The sequence below is a fragment of the Heliangelus exortis genome, chromosome W (assembly GCF_036169615.1).
Source record: "Heliangelus exortis chromosome W, bHelExo1.hap1, whole genome shotgun sequence".
Lineage (NCBI taxonomy): Eukaryota > Metazoa > Chordata > Aves > Apodiformes > Trochilidae > Heliangelus > Heliangelus exortis.
In genome coordinates, this window is record NC_092453.1 from 1020570 (window position 1) to 1039060 (window position 18491).

Genomic DNA, 18491 nt, shown 5'->3' on the forward strand with positions numbered 1-18491 from the left:
GAAGGAGGGAAAGAATGGGACACATGTGCATGCTATCATGCATAAAAAACCCCCAGAACTCTTGAAACAGAATTTATGTCTACACACATACAGCTCAAACTTCAGTGCAATGGCTAAATCATTTAACACTCAAAGAACAGAAACATGCAAAGAGTAGCAACTTCTTAAAAAAAAAAGAAAAAAACAAATCCCCCCAAACTTATCCAGTATCCAATTCTGTAATGCAAAGGTGAGAAACTAAATCTATAAAAAGGCTTTTATTTCTTAGTTTTATTTTGTAGGTTAATTATGCAGTGTTGAAAAATGGAAAGGTGCGGCTTCAACTCTGACTAGCAGAGTTAAAAATCTCTCCATTTTCCTTTATCATCATGGGATACTCTTTAGGCAATCTAAATTAAAAAAGACTTGCCACTTTCAGATGGATTTAAGATCAAGCGTACCAGTTAGGATTTCACATTCACAGTACATAAGAAAATACACATGGAAAGAAAAGTAAAGAGTTAAATTAACAAGGATTTATTCACAGAAATACATGAAAGTAGAAAAAAAAAAACCCCACAAAACCAAAAAAACCAAACAAAACCCAAAACATCAACAGAAAAGCTAAATAAATGAAATGGAGAGGATTCAAACCAACTTTCACTCCCTAGCTTTCAACTTGCACCCTTGTGCATTTAACATTACAAAGGGCCACTTACATGCACTGATACATTGTAGATACACTGCATTACATCCATTACCTTAAACATCTCTAAGATCATGCTGTGAACACAAAGAAAGCATAAAAGGTAATACATTGAGTGGGAATAAACACAAAAATAGCAATTGTCATTAACTTCTTCAATTGTTTTTACATCAGCTAACAGTTATGCAGCCTTTAATAGGTCTTACCATGTAACAAATTTTTATAGATTCTGCTAAAAATCAATAGTATATAACTATGCAGAAAGCACATCACACTTACAAGACAGGAGCAAATATTTTGCACAGTTATATCATCTTTCCACATTGTGCAGGTTACACAAAATACAATATCAATCTTAATCTTAACAGAACCTAAAAAGGTATATCAAGGCCTAATTGTTAACTACAGTTCTCTATATTGATATCCTTAATAAAAATAAGATCCACAGAATCTTAGAAAATGAATTTTAAATGCAGGGCTATATCGCATTGGTAAGCTGCAACACAAGACTGATGCAACATTAGTAAATGTATGCCAATTTCACTTTATGTAGTGCAAGCATGCTACTTTCCCACTAGCTAGAATGCACGCCTGAATCTTAAACTGCACATTAAGAATAATGCCTTACTCTAGAAATTAAATCTAATGATGTACAATAACCAAATCATAGCTGCTACTTTAATTTTTTTAAAATATAAAAATTAAGATGTTGGTCTTTGAAGTATCCCTCCTTTTACCCCAAAAATGAAAGGAGTGACTCATTTGTCAGCTTGCAGGTTTGTTTAATTTTGTCCAAGTTAACCTTTATTAATTTACAATGGGACTCTGTATCGTACACCGCAAGTGCCTACTCCTAATAAAGACAAGCTGCATTTTAATTGTACTAACTTAATGTGTTTAGTTATTTACTAACATGAAAATTAACAAGGAATCCAATCAGGCAGGATGAAATAATGTAGAAAACCCTTACTTAAAAAAAAAAAACAAAACAAAAGAAAGCCTTTTACTGTTTGTGACTCCCATTCTCAGGTTTTCTTTATTGTACACAAAATAGTTTTTCTCTTTACGAATCCCTACGGTTCAATTATATGGTTCTTATTTTTGTACAATTCCCTAGAACAGTCCAGAATGTGTTGTTTCGTTAATAATTTTTTTTCTTCTTCACATCCATTGCAGATTTGTAATAAGAGACTGATTTCCACCCACAAAGGATCCAGATGTTAAAACATTTCCCAACATTGACTTAATGCAGTAATGGCAACACCTCCCTCCCACCCTTCCCAATAGGGTTGGGTTTGTACTGTATTCCCTATTGGTTTACCCTTCCCCACAGTAAAGGGTAACATTTTCCCTGGGTGCAGAGGCTCCCTCATAATTTCCCAGACTGAAGGACCTGTAAAATGAAAGACAGAGGTATAGTTAAATCTTACCTTGAACTTTGTTTATGCACTGATATGTCAATTAAAGAACTGTATTGCCTTTTTTAAGAGGTAGGTGACAATCTTTAATTTGAAAACAAATTTATGCCTAGATTTCCCTTTTAAGTTTGTTTAAGAAAAGAACTCATTTATATCAGATATATTATTATTCATGAAACAACACTGTATACTTTAAAGCTACACTGACAGTTCCACTATTGTAGATAAACTTAGATTGGATATAAAAGCATTTCTATATATTCTAACAAGTTTTTGACTTTTTAGTACAAGATTATGAGGTAGTTATGACACTGAGAAAGAATATTAAACATACCTTCTACAGACCTAACAATTTCACTTAAACAAGATAGCCATAGTGTCTCCTCAGTACAAACTGAGAATAATTGACAGTGTTACCACTTTGGATTCCTCTTCATTAGTATGAAAAACTCTACCTATTTCAGAACTATAATGCCCTCATTGATAAATATGTAAATACTTGAAATGCATTTCATCCATATAGTTCAAAAAATTTCTTATGTCACTGACTGAAAAATCTTAGGTTGGCTTTTAAATAGTTGTCCATTCAACAATTTAAAAAGTATTGCAAGATTCACTCCCATAATTTCAGTACAAAAAAAATCTAGAGCATGTATCAAATTTATATAAAGATTGAATGAATAAATGTAATTTGTACTGTTTTTTATGTAGTATAATAATCTCTTCACAGTATCACATTACACGTGGGAACTTTGTTTATCCAGTGTGCACAAACAGCATACAAAGCAAGGTGGTATAATACAATTATTCTAGAATGCACAATAACTGTTCTTTGCTGAAATGGAGTAATTTCTCGGACAGAACTGTAACAATTCTGAATTGTGGAATTGTGGAACATGGCAATAATAAACACGTAGGCATCTCCAAAACATCAAGCTCTACAGTCAGCAGAGTTACAGATTAGCTTAACATCCTTTATTCAATGCAAAGATCATCTAATATGTGGTTAAGAAGGTTTTGGACTTCTCATGCCAAAAGTGTCTTAAACTTGCTTTCCTATCCTAGGGAAATATTCCTGATTAGACCACATCTGCTACCTACTAGTTCGTAAGACATAAAGGAGCCTGTGACTTTAGTAGGATAGATTGAAGATTTTAATAATTGTTTTGTTTATTAAACCTGAACAGACACTTTGATACACCTACACTTCCAACCTTAGCTTGATACACTACTGTGCATCTCGTACAGTCACTCTCTTTCTGTAAAAATAAGTCAGACAACTGCTTTTGCTACAGCTACCACCATTAGGTACACTATCATATTTTTTGTCTTCTTATAGAAAGGAAGGATATCTGTTCCAGTATATCTGAAAATTTTAGTCTAGTGAATTATTTATGTTGCATATAATGTAAACAGGGAGGAAGTCTGTTATACAGCTGTTTATCAAGGAAGATTTGTGTGCTTACCTCTAATTATGGGACTGCAGCTACAGTGCATTAGGTTAAACTCCGTAGTAAGCTGCAAGGCGCTCTTTTAAGGGAAGAGGAAACTGGTCAGAGAAACGCCTCCAATTCTCATCACCAACTTGATTTTTAAATCCATGAAGAATCTACAAATTGGGAATTCAAGGTAATAATTAAACAGCTGATATTTACTAGCAACATATGCAGTAAGCCACAAACTACTGGATTCTGCATCTGTCCATTTGAATTCCCCAGTTGGATATTTAAATGTTACTAAAAAACAAAGGAAGTCTAGAAAAAAAGAAAAAAACACTTTTCAGTCAAGGGTAGAATATAGAATATAGCTACCCACACAAATATATAAATATTTATATACTATATAAATATACATATGTGTGTAAGCATTTTTAATTATTATGGAGACTTACAACCTTGAGTTAGACCATTTCAGAATGCTAAACATTTTGTCAATTGACACAGTTTATATGGTAAGATTACTGTATTCAAATTTATTTTTTTAAATGTGCTATATGTTCTGGGAGGAAACCTGAGCCAGAACCACTGCCAGTATTTGACAGAATCATAGAATCATAGAATGGGTTGGGTTGGAAGGGACCTTAAAGATCATCTAGTTCCAAGCTCCTTGACATGGGCAGGGACAGCTCCCACTGGGCCAGGTTGGTCAAAGCCCAATAAAACTTTGCCCTAAACACTTCCAAGAAGAGATCACCCACAACTTCTCTGGGCAAACTGTTGCACAATTAAGAATTTCTTCCTAACATCCCAATATAAATCTACCTGTAAACCCTTTCCAGATAGTAGAAGGCTGCTCTAAGGTCTCCCTGGAGAGACCTCTCTCCTCTTCTCCAGGCTGAATATCCCAAACTCTCTCAGTCTGCTGTCAAAGGGCTTCAGCCATCTGATCATCTTCATGGCCCTCCTCTGGACTTGCTCCAACAGCTCCATGTCCTTCCTGTGTTGGGGGCTCCAGAACTGTACACAGTACTCCAGATGGGATCTCATGAGAACAGAGTAAAGGGGGAGAATTACCTCCCTCGACCTGCTGGACATGCTTCTTTTGATGCAGCCCAAATATGGTTGGCTTTCTGGGCTGCAAGTGCATATTGACAACTCATGTTGAGCTTGCCCATGTCTAATTTAGGCACAAGGATGTCATGCAGAACAGTATCAAATGCTTTGCACAAGTCCAGGTAGATGACATGAGTTGCTCTTCCCTTAGCCACTAACACTGTAACCCCATTATAGAAGCGTAGAATCCTGAAAAGAATATTTGTCTCAAAACAGCTGCTCTGACAAAGTGGACATTGCGCTCAACTGGAGACCTCATTCGATAGCCATCTGAACTCTCTTCTCTCAAGGAGAGGCCCTCATTTGGGTAACCACCCTGATAAACGGGGACCTATTCTCGCAGGAGCAGCCCCTCCTTTAGTGGCTATCCCGATAAGCTGAACACTGTCTTTGCAAGGGGAGCTCTGTTTGATGGCCACCCTGACAGGCAGGACAGTGTCCTTACTTGATAAGGGACAGGGGCAGGCAAGCTGTACCCTGCGGAGGCAGAGTGACATCTTGTGTGTGCCCGTGTAAAGCCACTGAAGAAGGCGCATGCTCAGAAATAAGGGTTATTGTTGTGTCATCCCATCTGGAGGGGTCCAAGTGACCCAAGTGACCACCTGGCTTTGCAAGATATGCCAAAGCTTCCCCCGCCCCCAAAGGTTTAGGTTAGATATTAGGAAAAAATTCTTTACAGAGAGGGTGATCAGGCATTGGAATAGGCTGCCCAGGGAGGTGGTGGATTCTCTGTCCCTGGATGTTTTTAAAAAGAGACTGGATGGTGGCACTCAGTGCCATGGTATGGTAACCACAGTGGTAGTGGATCAAGAGTTGGACTTGATGATCTCAGAGGTCCTTTCCAACCCGGCTGATTCTGTGATTCTGTGAAGTAAACACCTGGCTTCACAAGATATGCTAAAGGCCCCCCCCCCAAAAAAAAAGGGGGGGTCAGGTGGCATAAAAGAGGTACACTCAAAATGCTGGATGTGCACCCACCATCCAAGGACCTGAGCTTCCAACTGAGATCATTGCTGGATCCAAGGGTAGTTAAATCTTTCCTATCTCTTCTTTATCTTTGTCTCTCTATCTCTCTGTGTCTCTGTTTCTAATCTTATCTCAGCACATGAGGGTAACATAGTTTCTAACTTTGTTTTTACTACCTGTTGCTTTGTTTTGTTAGTTGTAACCTGTTGTTTTGACAACTTCCTTTAAGTTTTCCTAAATTGTAATCCATTGCTTTGAAAGTACCATCATTTATAATTCTGCTACCTGTAATCTGACATGCTTTATAATCTTACTTTTAAGTAAAGTTGTGTTTTTATACAAACCTCCTAGGTAATAACCTTGCTCCTGAGTACCGTGCAGAGAATTCCTGAACTTAATCTCACTGAATGGGTTGTTAAAAGAGATTAATTAGAGGAGGAGAAGGATTGGGCCCAGCCGCACCTAGGCTCCTCTCTGAGGGAATTTAGAAAGCAAGGGGGTCCAGTCCGAATCCCTCTGGATTGACCCCAACTCTGGGGAACCCTACCCGTGCCCACTCTGTGGGACATAGAGATGTGCCCACTCTGTGGGATGTGATATTTTTTTTTGGCCCCCACACCTGTGGAGCTGTGCTTTGTGAGACGTGATACTTTGTGAGACATGATAGTGCCGCACCCACCTTGTGGGGCATGACAAGAAGGCCACCAAATTTGTCAGGCATGATTTGCCCACAGTGAAGCCATGTTGACTGTCACCAATCACCTCCTTATTATCCATGTGCCTTAGCATAGTTTCTAGGAGGATCAGCTGCATGATCGTGCCAGGTACAGAGGTGAGACTGACTGGCCTGTAGTTCCCTGGGTGTTCCTTTTCTCGCTTTTTGAAAATGGGGGTTATGTTTATCCTTTTCCACTCAGTGGGAACGTACCCTTATCATGGGTGGTTCTTCATTCTCCCAGTCTCTACCTTTGCTTTCTGCAACTTGGGTGGTGTAGCTTGAGCACTTGATGGTGAAGACTGAGGCAAAAAGAATCATTGAGTACCTCAATCTTCTCCATATCCTGGGTAACTAGGTCTCCCATTTCCTTTCAGAGAGGGCCCATGTTTTTGTCTAATTTTCCTTTTATCACTGACATACCTGTGGAAGCTCTTCTTGTTGCCTTTAATGTCCCTGCCCAGATTTTATTCTATCGAGGCTAGCTTTCCTAAACTAATCCCGGTTGCTTGGACAGTATCTCTGCATTCCTCCCACTACCTATCTTTGCTTCCAAACTCCGCAGGCTTCCTTTTTGTCTGAGTTCGTCCAGGAGAACCTTGTTCATCTGTGCAGGCCTTCTGGTGGTTTTGCCCGACTTCCTCTTGGTTGGGATGCAGTGCTCCTGAGCTTGGAGGAGGTGATCCTTGAATATTCATCAGCTTTCTTGGACCCCTCTTCCCTCCAGGGCTTTATCTCATGGTATTCTACCAAGCAGGCCTCTGAAGAGGCTGAAGCCTGCCCTCTTAAAATTCTGACCCATAAGTTCTTGGCTCGCTCCTCATCCATCCCCAGACAGAGGTCAGTGAACCCCAGCTGTTCACTGATACAGAGGGCAACACCCCCTCTTTATCTCCCCTGCCTGTCCTTCTTAAAGAGCCTGTAATCTTCCATTCCAACACTGCCTGTCAGAGGAGTCATCCCACCACATCTGGGTGATGCCAATAAGATCATAGCCCTTCAGGCATGTGCACGTCTATAATGTGTTTTTTCCCTGTACTGTGTGTGTTTGCACAGAGGCATTTAAGTTTGGCCCCCTATGAAGCTGATTTACTGGCTGGAGTTACTGGCCGTAGCTACTTTGTGGTATTTCACTGGTCCTTCCCTGTTGGCTCCTATTACCTCAAGAGGCTTAGCTTCATAAGACTTCAAGTGTGCTGCATTGTGTCCAGCATATGTCTGAGCAACAAGCTGAGAGCCCTTGCTAGCACCCTGCCTCTCAAACCTTGGTGTGCCATTCTACATTCCTATATGACCAAAATGAATGCTTCTGTTCGCTAAAAACTGACAGACAGAATGAATGCCTGTCAATTTGTAGCACAAATACAAAAGCATCCTGTGAGACCTGTGTTTTTTCCATGGAACCTGTAGACAACTATTACTAAAAAGGGAGTTATTAAAGTCTTTTGTGTTTTGAAAGAACAGGGATCCACATCAGTTAAAATCCAGCATAAGAGGGGAAGATGAAAAAAAATAATCTACAGTTTTCAGCCTGGACCCTCAAATGTAATAAATTAACTGAAAACTATGCAAATTGAATGATACTCTTAAAAAAGGTCTTAGTATTTTAGTTTGAAAACAGATGGTTAAAAGGCAAACCTATGAAAAAATAAAAGCAGATGAAATGGCTCCTCTGAATAGAAAATTATGAAGAATCTGTAAAGTTTTGTTTTGTTTTTCTTTTTAAACGCAAGGACACTTAACTTTGGAACTGTCAGTCATGAAAACATCCTTACAAAAAAGGCAATGTCAAAGTTAAACTTGATGGTACTGAGTTTACCTTCAACACAACTTTCTCAAACAGAGCTTTTCTTAAACAGTACATGGCGATAACATTATAGTGTCACCAGTTAATTTACTGCTTTTCTTCCTGAAAGAGACCTTCCACTAGCAGACCCACCTCTCTTTCCTAAAAGAGCCTGATTAGTCAGATGTCAAGAAACTACTGAAAAAACTAAGAATGTTCAGGTACAATAAAAGGAACACTTTTAAAAAAAACACCTTCCAGTACAGCAAGTGAGCTTCAGATACAGTATTCAGATATCTTGCTTTTATAAAATGCGATACAATTCTTAGGATATATATGACATCTCAACACTGTCAGCTCATCTATATGTGCTCTTGAAAGGGACATTTTCTCTCTTAGCTCTAGTGCTCCAAAAGCACAAACAAAACAACCAAGCCACCCCAAAAAACAATCCACTATCAAGAGAAAGATCTATTTGGACTTTGAAACTGCTTTGGAAAATCATCATAGACAACATCCCTGACTTTCTTTTAAGCTTATATTTACTGTTTCCTTCTGCTGATGCTATAATACTCACATCCATATTTTTCCTGTCTCTTATGTTCCTTCGAAGCCTCTCCTAACTGGTCTCCTAACTAGGACAGCGAGATTTTTGTCTTTGCTCTTCAAGATGAGATTCAGAAGTTCTAGATTCCATTCTGATGTTCACATTTGGCATTACTTGAAGAGAAAGTGCCAATACTTATCCATGATCCAAGTATATATTTAGAAATATGCTCTATTTTAGCTTTAAGAGTATCGTTAACTTTCATAAACCTTTGTAAAACCAGAGATTTCACTTTGCAACATACAAGGGGAGCCATGGTACTGAAAAGTAATAGCATCTGTTCATAAAACTGAAACAATTTTATTTTGTTCTGTTTTTTAACCTAAGACACTAGTGCCAAAACAAAATATATTACTTTCTATTGACACTCTGTCTAGGGATCCTTGGCTAGCACTGTATGTTAGTTGCTTGATGACTTGTTTATCCAAGTTTATTCTGAGGAGGATTAAGGAATCCCAAAAACTTATTTTCAGATGAAGCAAGATTACTAGATCAAGATAACACTGGAAGATTTTTCATTTGCAATTTTCTATATAGTTCTCAAAAAAAAAAAAAAAAGAAAGCATCTTGGGGTGTGGGGGAGGAAGTCTTGAACCACACAGATCTCATTTTCTAGAAAAGACAAAAAAAACCCAAAGCAAAACCCAAACAGAAAAAAGTCTTATATGTGTTATAAAAAAAAACCCTGTTCTTCCAAATGCCATAAAAACGTAGTGGGCTAGACATTATAAAAAGTTCTTTGAGGATAATTTTCCTTCCAAATAAGATCTCAAGTGAGGTTTTCAACACTGTTACAAAGACTTTTGGAACAACTTGAGAGCATGTAAGAAAATATAGGTAAAAAGACTTCAATTTTTATGATAGTTTCTCCAAAAGTTTATGACTTTGCAAGAAAGCCTTCATGACTACAAATACAGTAAGTGATTTTGCAAGAAAGAAACAGAGGATCCAAAACAAGCTCAGTTCAGATATACTGTGATACTAGAAACATTACCTTACAGAACATGTCTCGGAGATCATCTTTTGGGCTAATCCACGATGCAACAGCATCACAAAAAAAAATAAAGTCCTATAAGATTAAACGATCACATAGGTTAGAAGTTTCAATTTACAAGACTGAAAACAATGCTTGGTGTTTGTTCTATAAATTATGCAGGGTATTGAATCCTAATTCCCCACTGCTTTTGGTTTTACATGTTTATTTTCCAGGTAATTCAGATAATAATGGTAAGTTTTGGTATGCTTAAGTGTATGGAAATAGAAATAGCTCAATGTAAGAATAGCTCTGTTTAATCAGGTTTTTGATTACATAAAACCACACTTAAAAAAACCCCAAAATCATCAAACACATCCTTCCCTCCCACACCACACTTGTCTAACTAATTCTTTCAGTACACATACTTTGAGAACCAATCATCTTTATAACAATCAACAAACTCAAGACCACACTCGCAACTTACTGTCATGTATTTCCAGTTGGGAAAAAAAGCTGTTGTATTTCTTTAAGCAGAGCCAGAAGTTGTTACTGGGATACACAGAATTTTTATCATACAGATTGAAAACTAAAGCCAGCCCAAAATACCTATGTTTAGTTTACCTGTTATCACGCACTACCTTCTACTGTATGATTAAAACATCAGTCTTAATGATTAAGTTAATAATACATAAGTTTCGATAGGAACTGAGGATAAAAACTACATAGGAAGAGAGCTGGGATAATGAAGAGAGTCCTTCATTTGTCCCTCCATTTAATCTGTGTGAAAGAACAAATGGACAGCAGAAGAGGAAAATGCTAAGTACAGAATAAGGGATAAATGGCATGAACTGAAAAATTCAAAACAAGAGGCTCAATTCTTATGTTTCAGAAAGAATGATTCCAGGCAGAGGAGAGGGAAATTCACCTTCATTTTCCTCTTAGAAATTATTACATCAGTACAGCTTTACTTTGGAGCTGCAGAGACGAAAGAGCAAGTCATATTCTGTTATTGAGATGTACCATTTACTTTATGTACACATCTTCCTTGTCATATTGACTATTTAAGCAATATATCCAAAGTTGAAACAGAATCTTCCCTACACAAGTTTTAAGAATGAAGGGGTGGTTATTGTTTTTGTTCTGCTTCTTTTTTTAAAAAAGACTAGATTTCATCTGAAAAACTGATTTTAGTATGTCAACTTTTGCCTTGTATTTTTATAAATATCCTCAACATAAAAGACACAGAAGTATCAAAATAAAGTTGATCAAAGTTCATTATTTGCATAGTCTTTGTAAGCAAAATACAAAAAATGAATTTAACAATATTGTCCTTTCCTTTCCGTAAGTGATAATTACTGAAGCAGAAATCTTGAAGTACTTTTGGACTCCTTGGCGTCAAAAAAGTAGCTACAACATGTACTACAGGGAATCAACAAGCTAAACTTTTTCATATTCTATATACAGCTCTCACTAAATTTCACATGAATAAAGAAAAGAAGCTAATATTTATTTATGTATATTACTTGGACTACTCCACTGGGGTTGACTGAGATCATGGTACATATCCCACGAAATGCTGAATCCTTTTCCTCATTGTCTCTTATGTTTCGCAGAGAGGTGCACCTAGTAAGTTGGAGAGCAAAACTTAGCAAATTCTATCACTTTTTCATTCAGTCAAGTCAGAACTAGATGACAGTATTTGATGGAATAAGTCACATCAATAAGATAATCTGAAACACTAGAACACTTAGAAAGATACTTGTTGAACAGCCTACTAGTATATTCCCATTAGGCATCATGTCCAGAATCTTGCTTTCCAGATGCACTATGTACAGTTAGAAAGTGTGACCTGTATTCCATTAAATACAAAAGAAACATGTATATGAAATATTTATAAAAACTATCATTATTAGAAGTGGAACATATAATACTATTGCAGCATGAATTATGTCAGATACCACTTCGAGAACAGTTATTTAACTTTTACAGCATAAAACAAGAGTTATTTTATACATAACAAGTCTAGACACATATTCCTTACAGCAATTCAAGCCTCAGACTGAATTTTAAGTAATGCACAGTTTAAATTTTACAGTATTTGCATGCATTGTATTATCATTTTGGTGGATTTTAAATTGCTCTTTAGTAATCAAGCTTTCACACACAAGCATGTGACAATCTTATCCCATGCATAAATTATTTGTTAGCCACAGCATGACAGTGCTATAAAGCTCACAAACCTGATAGGACAAGATTAGTCACATGGTTGGCAATGATTAATGACTGAGATTTTATAACCAACTGAAAATATATCTAAAAGTGAGATAGAAGGATGAAAGAAAGGGTGAAGAAAAAATGAATAAAATAAAAAAAAAGATCGAATAATACACACCAGGGTCTTATAAACTGCTGTAGCATGGGGGCCACCTCTTGAGGACAAACGTAACCAAGACGACCAATTGTTATTGCTAAGGTAATGCAATCACGGTTATACACCACCAAACGCCAACCAAGACATGAGTAAATGAGAGGGGGAAGAGAAAAAATAAAGAAAAAACAACAAATAACTCAGAAACAGAAGCCAACAGAATCTATGCATGATAGTAAACATAAGATTTCACCAGTGCTGTTTATTACCACCCCCTAAATAAGAGGCAGCAACATATATGGTATACTCTCCAGGATAAAAGAAAAATTAAAGGAGAAAATGAGAGAACACCATAAAACACAATTTAAAATCCAAAGGCTTTCTGATGTAAGCAGTTATTCTGCCCTTTGCAGAATCAAGTCTTACAGTAAATTTACCTACCATACACTCTGAAGTTTTTAATAAAAAGTACTACTATGGATACTGTAGACAGAACGGAATTAACCATTTTCAGTTTTAATATCAAGTAGTATTAAAGATTTTATTTTTTCACTATTCTGAATTCGAGATTTTAATAGGTCTACTATCTGTCAATAATAATACATTCATAGATAATTTCACATTGAATATATTATGGTCTATCTAATAAACACTAAATAGATTAAACACTTCTCAAAAGTACCAAATATTTGTTTTCTTCATAATCTTATAGAGAATTTAAAGTGGTTGCTAACTCACAGCAATTCACTGCAGAAAATTAATTATTTAATCCCAGTATTTCTCCAGTTCAGAAAGGGCTTCCTTATAAAAGTTGTATAAGAACTTGTATTCTGATACAAAAGCATAAGGACACATGAAAAGCAAAACTGATTCTTTGGATGATTAGGAAGTGTGGTCCTTTGTTCTTTGGGACAGACCAAAGAAAATATCACAATGCAGATGTGTTTTAATGGTGTTTGCTCAACTTGTTAAAGGTTAATCTTTAGAAAAAGTAGAAGGTGCAGAACAATGTATCAGGATTACTTGAAGCAGAATGCATGAATAATACTAAAACCCATCAAATTTATATGAAGCAGAGAAAGGAAACCTAAAGTGACATACTATGTATTACTAATTAACAGGCATTTGTAAACAGTTTCATTAAACATGCAATAAAGCAGATGATACTTTCTCCCTCTTAATTTTTATTAGTTTAGTATAGGATATACTAGCAGTTTGAAACATACTAATTCCATAAAAACTGAGGCTCACTGTTAATGTACTATTTTGCCCAGACATTACTCAATTTAATATGCAGTGTCTCAAATTTTCAGATCTAACTTATAAAACTGGATTTGAAGCGCTACTTCGAAATTAAAATACACTTTATGTATCTTGGGTTTATCTGTAAATTCTCATAGGTACAGTCTGTAGAAGGAATAGTAATTTCTGTCAAAGCTTAACTTTTTGTCATTAACTCATTATTTTCTGTGCAACTACTTAAGGTAGTTTCGTATGTTTCCACAGAAGTGCTTTCATAGCTCATTACATAACCTAAATTAGGAAACAGTAATATTCTTGCATGTACCAAACTCAACATTTATTTTCAATTATGTATCCACATTTAAAATAGCTATTTAGGTACTAAAAAAAAAAAAAAAAAAAAAAAAAAAGAAAAAAATAAAGTCGGTGTATGGATGCTTCACAAAATTCCCTAGCAGTGAGAAATACTGGGTGCTTCTCAGTTACGGGTATTATACTTCCATCAGTGCAGACAAAGGGGGGTGGGGGTGGGGCAGGGGGAAAGAAAATTTATATTGCTATATATCGGGAAAAGCGCAGTGGACAACACGCAGATTAATATAATCAAAGTATTGCCGTTTATTGAGAGCAGTAGTAGCCCTTTTATACACAGGCTGATAACATAATATAAACATATTGATGATTGGTACAACACATTCTTCATATGCCACAGGGTGCTATCTAACTGGTTAAATACAACTGTTTATGTTCTGTCTATGTGATGCTTTCCCATCCTGTTATTCTTTTCTGCCACCAACTCCCTTATCTTTTGCCCGTAGCTGATCTTTTAATAACCTTGCAGCTGGGCCTCAAGGCCCTTAGCTCACTCCGGCTAAAGCTAAATAGTCAGGATTGCTCACATGTCCATTTTCTTCCAAAGATTCTCCAACAGCTATACTATTCCATGATGTATTTCATAATAAGTAGTTATTTGATCCAAAATTATCTTTTGAAAAAGCAACACCTATAATATTTTAGACAACTAAGCAATTTTTGCTTCAAGTTCACCTTCCATACTAAATGAGGGGATGGGATGTAGAGAACAATGTAGGAAAAATATGCACTGACAAAAATCTCTTTGTGATTTATCTCATACTTATCTCAAGAAAAATTTAACTGTAGCACCGAATTTGCATAATTTTCAATTATGTCAAGTATAATGAATAAGCTATCATTTTTCTTACAAGACAGTTTTCAAACAAAGAAGTCAAAAGTTTATCAATTATTAAAACAGTAAACCAGAACCCTGTTAATTTATTAAAGTTTTGCTGAAGTATGGAAGGTTCTCTTCATACTCAAACATGCCGTCTATAAATGCAAAAGAAACAAGCCTCAGAAATTTAAATTCACTGAGTCATTTTGGGACTGCTCCCAATTTGGAAGGCAGAGCTGCTAGCCTGAACATAGATATGTGCATGCCATTGTTAGACTTCTTTTCAGAAATTTGTTATTAAGTGACCAGGTAAAAGAAGTTATATGCAATTTCAGTTATATTGTGGCAAAACTGCAATCACAGATCTAGATTTTTGAACGTATTACTACAAATTAATCTTAAGGTGCATTTTTTATAAATTCAAAGGGCTCTTTATTTGTTTTATATATGCCAATTGCATTTGTTTCAAACACTATACATATATATATCACACATATGTAAGGACATGCATATATTAAAACCAGACATTAAATCTTTAAGTGTTACTGCCCACATTTGTCATAAATAAAATTGGAAGAATACTCAAATAGATGATAGATAAATATAAAATGCTGAAAAGGTGAGGAAAAAAATGTTAGCAATCTAGATAGGTGATAGATGTTTTGCTGCAAGACCAAGTCTTTTAAGAGCTTCGACAAAACAGAGTTGGTTTTGCTTGCAAAAGCCAAATACATAGCAATAAAATAAGTTCTATACAATTTTTAAAATAATTATTAAAAAATAATCTCTAATTCCCTTTACTATGAATGGTTCAGTTTTTGGGTACCTGTGTTCTCTAACAATGTCTTCGGTGTGTTGGGTCTGTTAATTATTTCTACAAGCTGGTGCAACACCATTGGAATATAAGGATGCATCTCTATACCTGAAAAAGCCAAAAAGAAACACTCAGAAGAAAAAGACCATTACTATATGTAATATATTTCAATCCAGTACATTGAAAGTATGAGGCCCTGGACCCAGAGAATCAGGTAGAGGACAGTCAAGAGGAAGATCTTTCTGGAGGGTCTCCTGGTTTCACCCCATCTACCAGATGGATTATGACCACAGCTATAAACAAAAAGAAAAAGAAGGGTAATTGTAGTTGGTAACTCCTTTCTGAGAGGAACAGAAGGCCCTATATGCCAACGTGACCCATCCCACAGGGAGGTCTGCTGCCTTCCTGGGGCACTTCCTGGTCTGCTGACTTCCTGGTAAGGGATATTAGTAGGAGACTCCCTGAGCTAATTCAGCCCTCAGATTATCATCCACTGTTGGTAGTACAGCCTGGCACTGATGACATGAATGGAAAAAGTACTAGGGCAATGCAATTAAAAAGGATTTCAAGGTGCTGGGTCATTAATGGGATAGGAGCACAGATGGTGTTTGCCTCAGTTCCTACAGTAGAAGGGATGAAAGAGGAGAGGACTAGGAAAACCCATCTTATCAATAGGTAGCTAAAGGATTGGTGCCACCAGAAGAATTTTGGGGTTTTATGACCATAGAAAATTCCATGGTACCTAGTGTCCTCAAATCAGATGGGCTTCATCTATCTAGCAGGGGAAAAAGGAATATAGCCTGTAAGTTGGTGGCACTAATCAGGAGGGCTTTAAACTAGGTTTGAAGGGGGAAGGGATTGAAACCAGGCTCTCCAAAGATGAGCCCGAGGACGGAAAGCCTGAGTTAAGAGTGAAATCAGCAGCCCAAATGAAACGCATGTACATCAATGCATGCAGTACGGGAAACAAACAAGAGGAGATGGAAGCCATTGTGCAGCAGGAAAGCTGTGTCCCTGTGTGATAAAAGGCAAGCCAGCGGGGAAGACGACCGGTCTGGTGAACAGGGAGATACTGAAGGAAATTTGGGTTAAAAAGAGAGCTTACAGTCTATGGAAAAAAGGGCCGGCTACTCAGGAAGAGTTTAGGAATACAGTTAGGTTGCGTAGAAAGAAAATTAGAGAGATGAAGGCAGGATTTGAACTCAATCTTGCCACTTCCATTAAGGGTAACAAAAAGTCTTTCTACAGATACATCAACGGCAAAAGGAGGGGCAGGGAAAACCTCCATTCTTTGTTGGACATGGGGGGAAACATAGTTACCAAAGATGAGGAAAAGGCTGAGGTATTTAACACTTTCTTTACCTCAGTTTTCAACAGTAAGACAGGTTGTCCTGAAGACAGCTGGCTTCTGGGGCTTGTAGAGAGAAATGGGAAGCTGAGTAGCTCCCTTGTAATCCTGGAGGGAACAGTTTGTGACCTGCTGAGCCACTTGGATCCTCACAAGTCTATGGGACCAGGCGGGATCCACCCCGGGGTGATGACGGAGCTGGAAGAAGAGCTCACCAAGATGCTCTCCATCATTTACCAACGGTCCTGGATCATTGGGGAGGTCTCAGATGATTGGAAGTTGGCAAATGTCACACAAATGTACACAAAAAGGGATGGAAGGAGGATACAGGAAACTACAGGCCTGTCAGCCTGACCTCAGTGCCTGGCAAGGCTATGGAGCAGATCATCCTGGGGACAATCATACAGCACATACAGGATGGACAAGGGATCAGACCCAGCCAGCACGGGTTTAGGAAGGGCAGGTCCTGTCTGACCAACCTGGTCTCCTTTTATGATTGGGTGACCCGCCTGGTGGATGAGGGGAAGGCTGTGGATGTAGTCTACCTGGAATTCAGCAAAGCCTTTGACACCATCTCCCATAGCATTCTCCTGAAAAAGCTGTCAGCCCACGGCTTAGACAGGAGCACTCTGGAGACAGGAGCTGGGTTAGGAACTGGCTGGAGGGCCGGGCCCAGAGAGTGGTGGTGAACGGTGCTGCATCCAATTGGCGGCCGGTCACTAGTGGTGTCCCCCAGGGATCAGTGTTGGGCCCAGTTCTGTTTAATGTCTTAATCGATGATTTAGATGAGGGGATTGAGTCCACCATTAGTAAATTCACAGATGACACTAAGTTGGGGGGGAGTGTCGATCAGCTGGAAGGCAGGAGGGCTCTGCAGAGGCACCTGGACAGACTGGAGAGTTGGGCTGATTCCAACGGGATGAGGTTCAACACGGCCAAGTGCCGGGTCCTGCACTTTGGCCACAACAACCCCATGGGGAGCTCCAGGCTGGGCACAGAGTGGCTGGAGAGCAGCCAGGCAGAAAGGGACCTGGGAGTCTCGATTGACAGGAAGCTGAACATGAGCCAGCAGTGTGCTCAGGTGGCCAAGAAGGCCAATGGCATCCTGGTCTGGATCATGAACAGTGTGGCCAACAGGTCCACGAAAGTGATTCTTCCCCTGTACTCAGCGCTGGTGAGGCCACACCTTGAGTAGTGTGTCCAGTTCTGGGCCCCTCAGTTCAGGAAGGAGATTGAGGTGCTGGAGCAGGTCCAGAGAAGAGTAACACGGCTGGTGAAGGGACTCAAGCGCAAGTCTTATGAGGAACGGCTGAGGGAGCTGGGGTTGTTTAGTCTGGAGAAGAGGAGGCTCAGGGGAGACCTTCTTGCTCTCTACAACTGCCTGAAAGGAGGTTGTAGCCAGGTGGGGGTTGGTCTCTTCTCCCAAGTAGCTACCAGTAAGACTAGAGAACATGGTCTTAAGCTCTGCCAGGGGAGGTTTAGGTTAGATATTAGGAAGAAATTATTCACAGAGAGGGTGATCAGACATTGGAATGGGCTACCCAGGGAGGTGGTGGATTCTCCGTCCCTGGAGGTTTTTAAGAAGAGACTGGATGTGGCACACAGTGCCATGGTCTAGTAACCATGGCAATAGTGGATCAAGGGTTGGACTTGATAGACTTAAAAGGACAGAGGTCCTTTCCAAGGCAGATGATTTTATGATTCTATGATTAAATTTCTGTCAAGGACAAGAATATCAAATTTGATTTCAATTTTAACATATAAGTATCACTAGAAATAAATACCCTCCCTCCTGAAAAAACATTCAAAATGTGCTAAGATT

The 18491-nt window shown here is 38.2% G+C and overlaps 1 protein-coding gene across 1 annotated transcript in view; it reads right to left on the bottom strand.

The window, feature by feature from the left end:
• Window positions 1-529: 529 nt before the first annotated feature.
• Window positions 530-18491, bottom strand: part of LOC139789238 (transportin-1-like) — an 87831-nt gene continuing 69869 nt past the window's right edge. The window contains exons 19-24 of the mRNA XM_071729742.1: window positions 15334-15429; window positions 12098-12173; window positions 11229-11328; window positions 9724-9798; window positions 3570-3712; window positions 530-2078 (exon numbers count right to left, since the gene is read on the bottom strand). Of these exons, the coding sequence (XP_071585843.1) occupies window positions 3605-3712; window positions 9724-9798; window positions 11229-11328; window positions 12098-12173; window positions 15334-15429 (455 nt within the window). The 3' untranslated portion in view covers window positions 530-2078; window positions 3570-3604. The remainder of the gene's footprint in view (window positions 2079-3569; window positions 3713-9723; window positions 9799-11228; window positions 11329-12097; window positions 12174-15333; window positions 15430-18491) is intronic.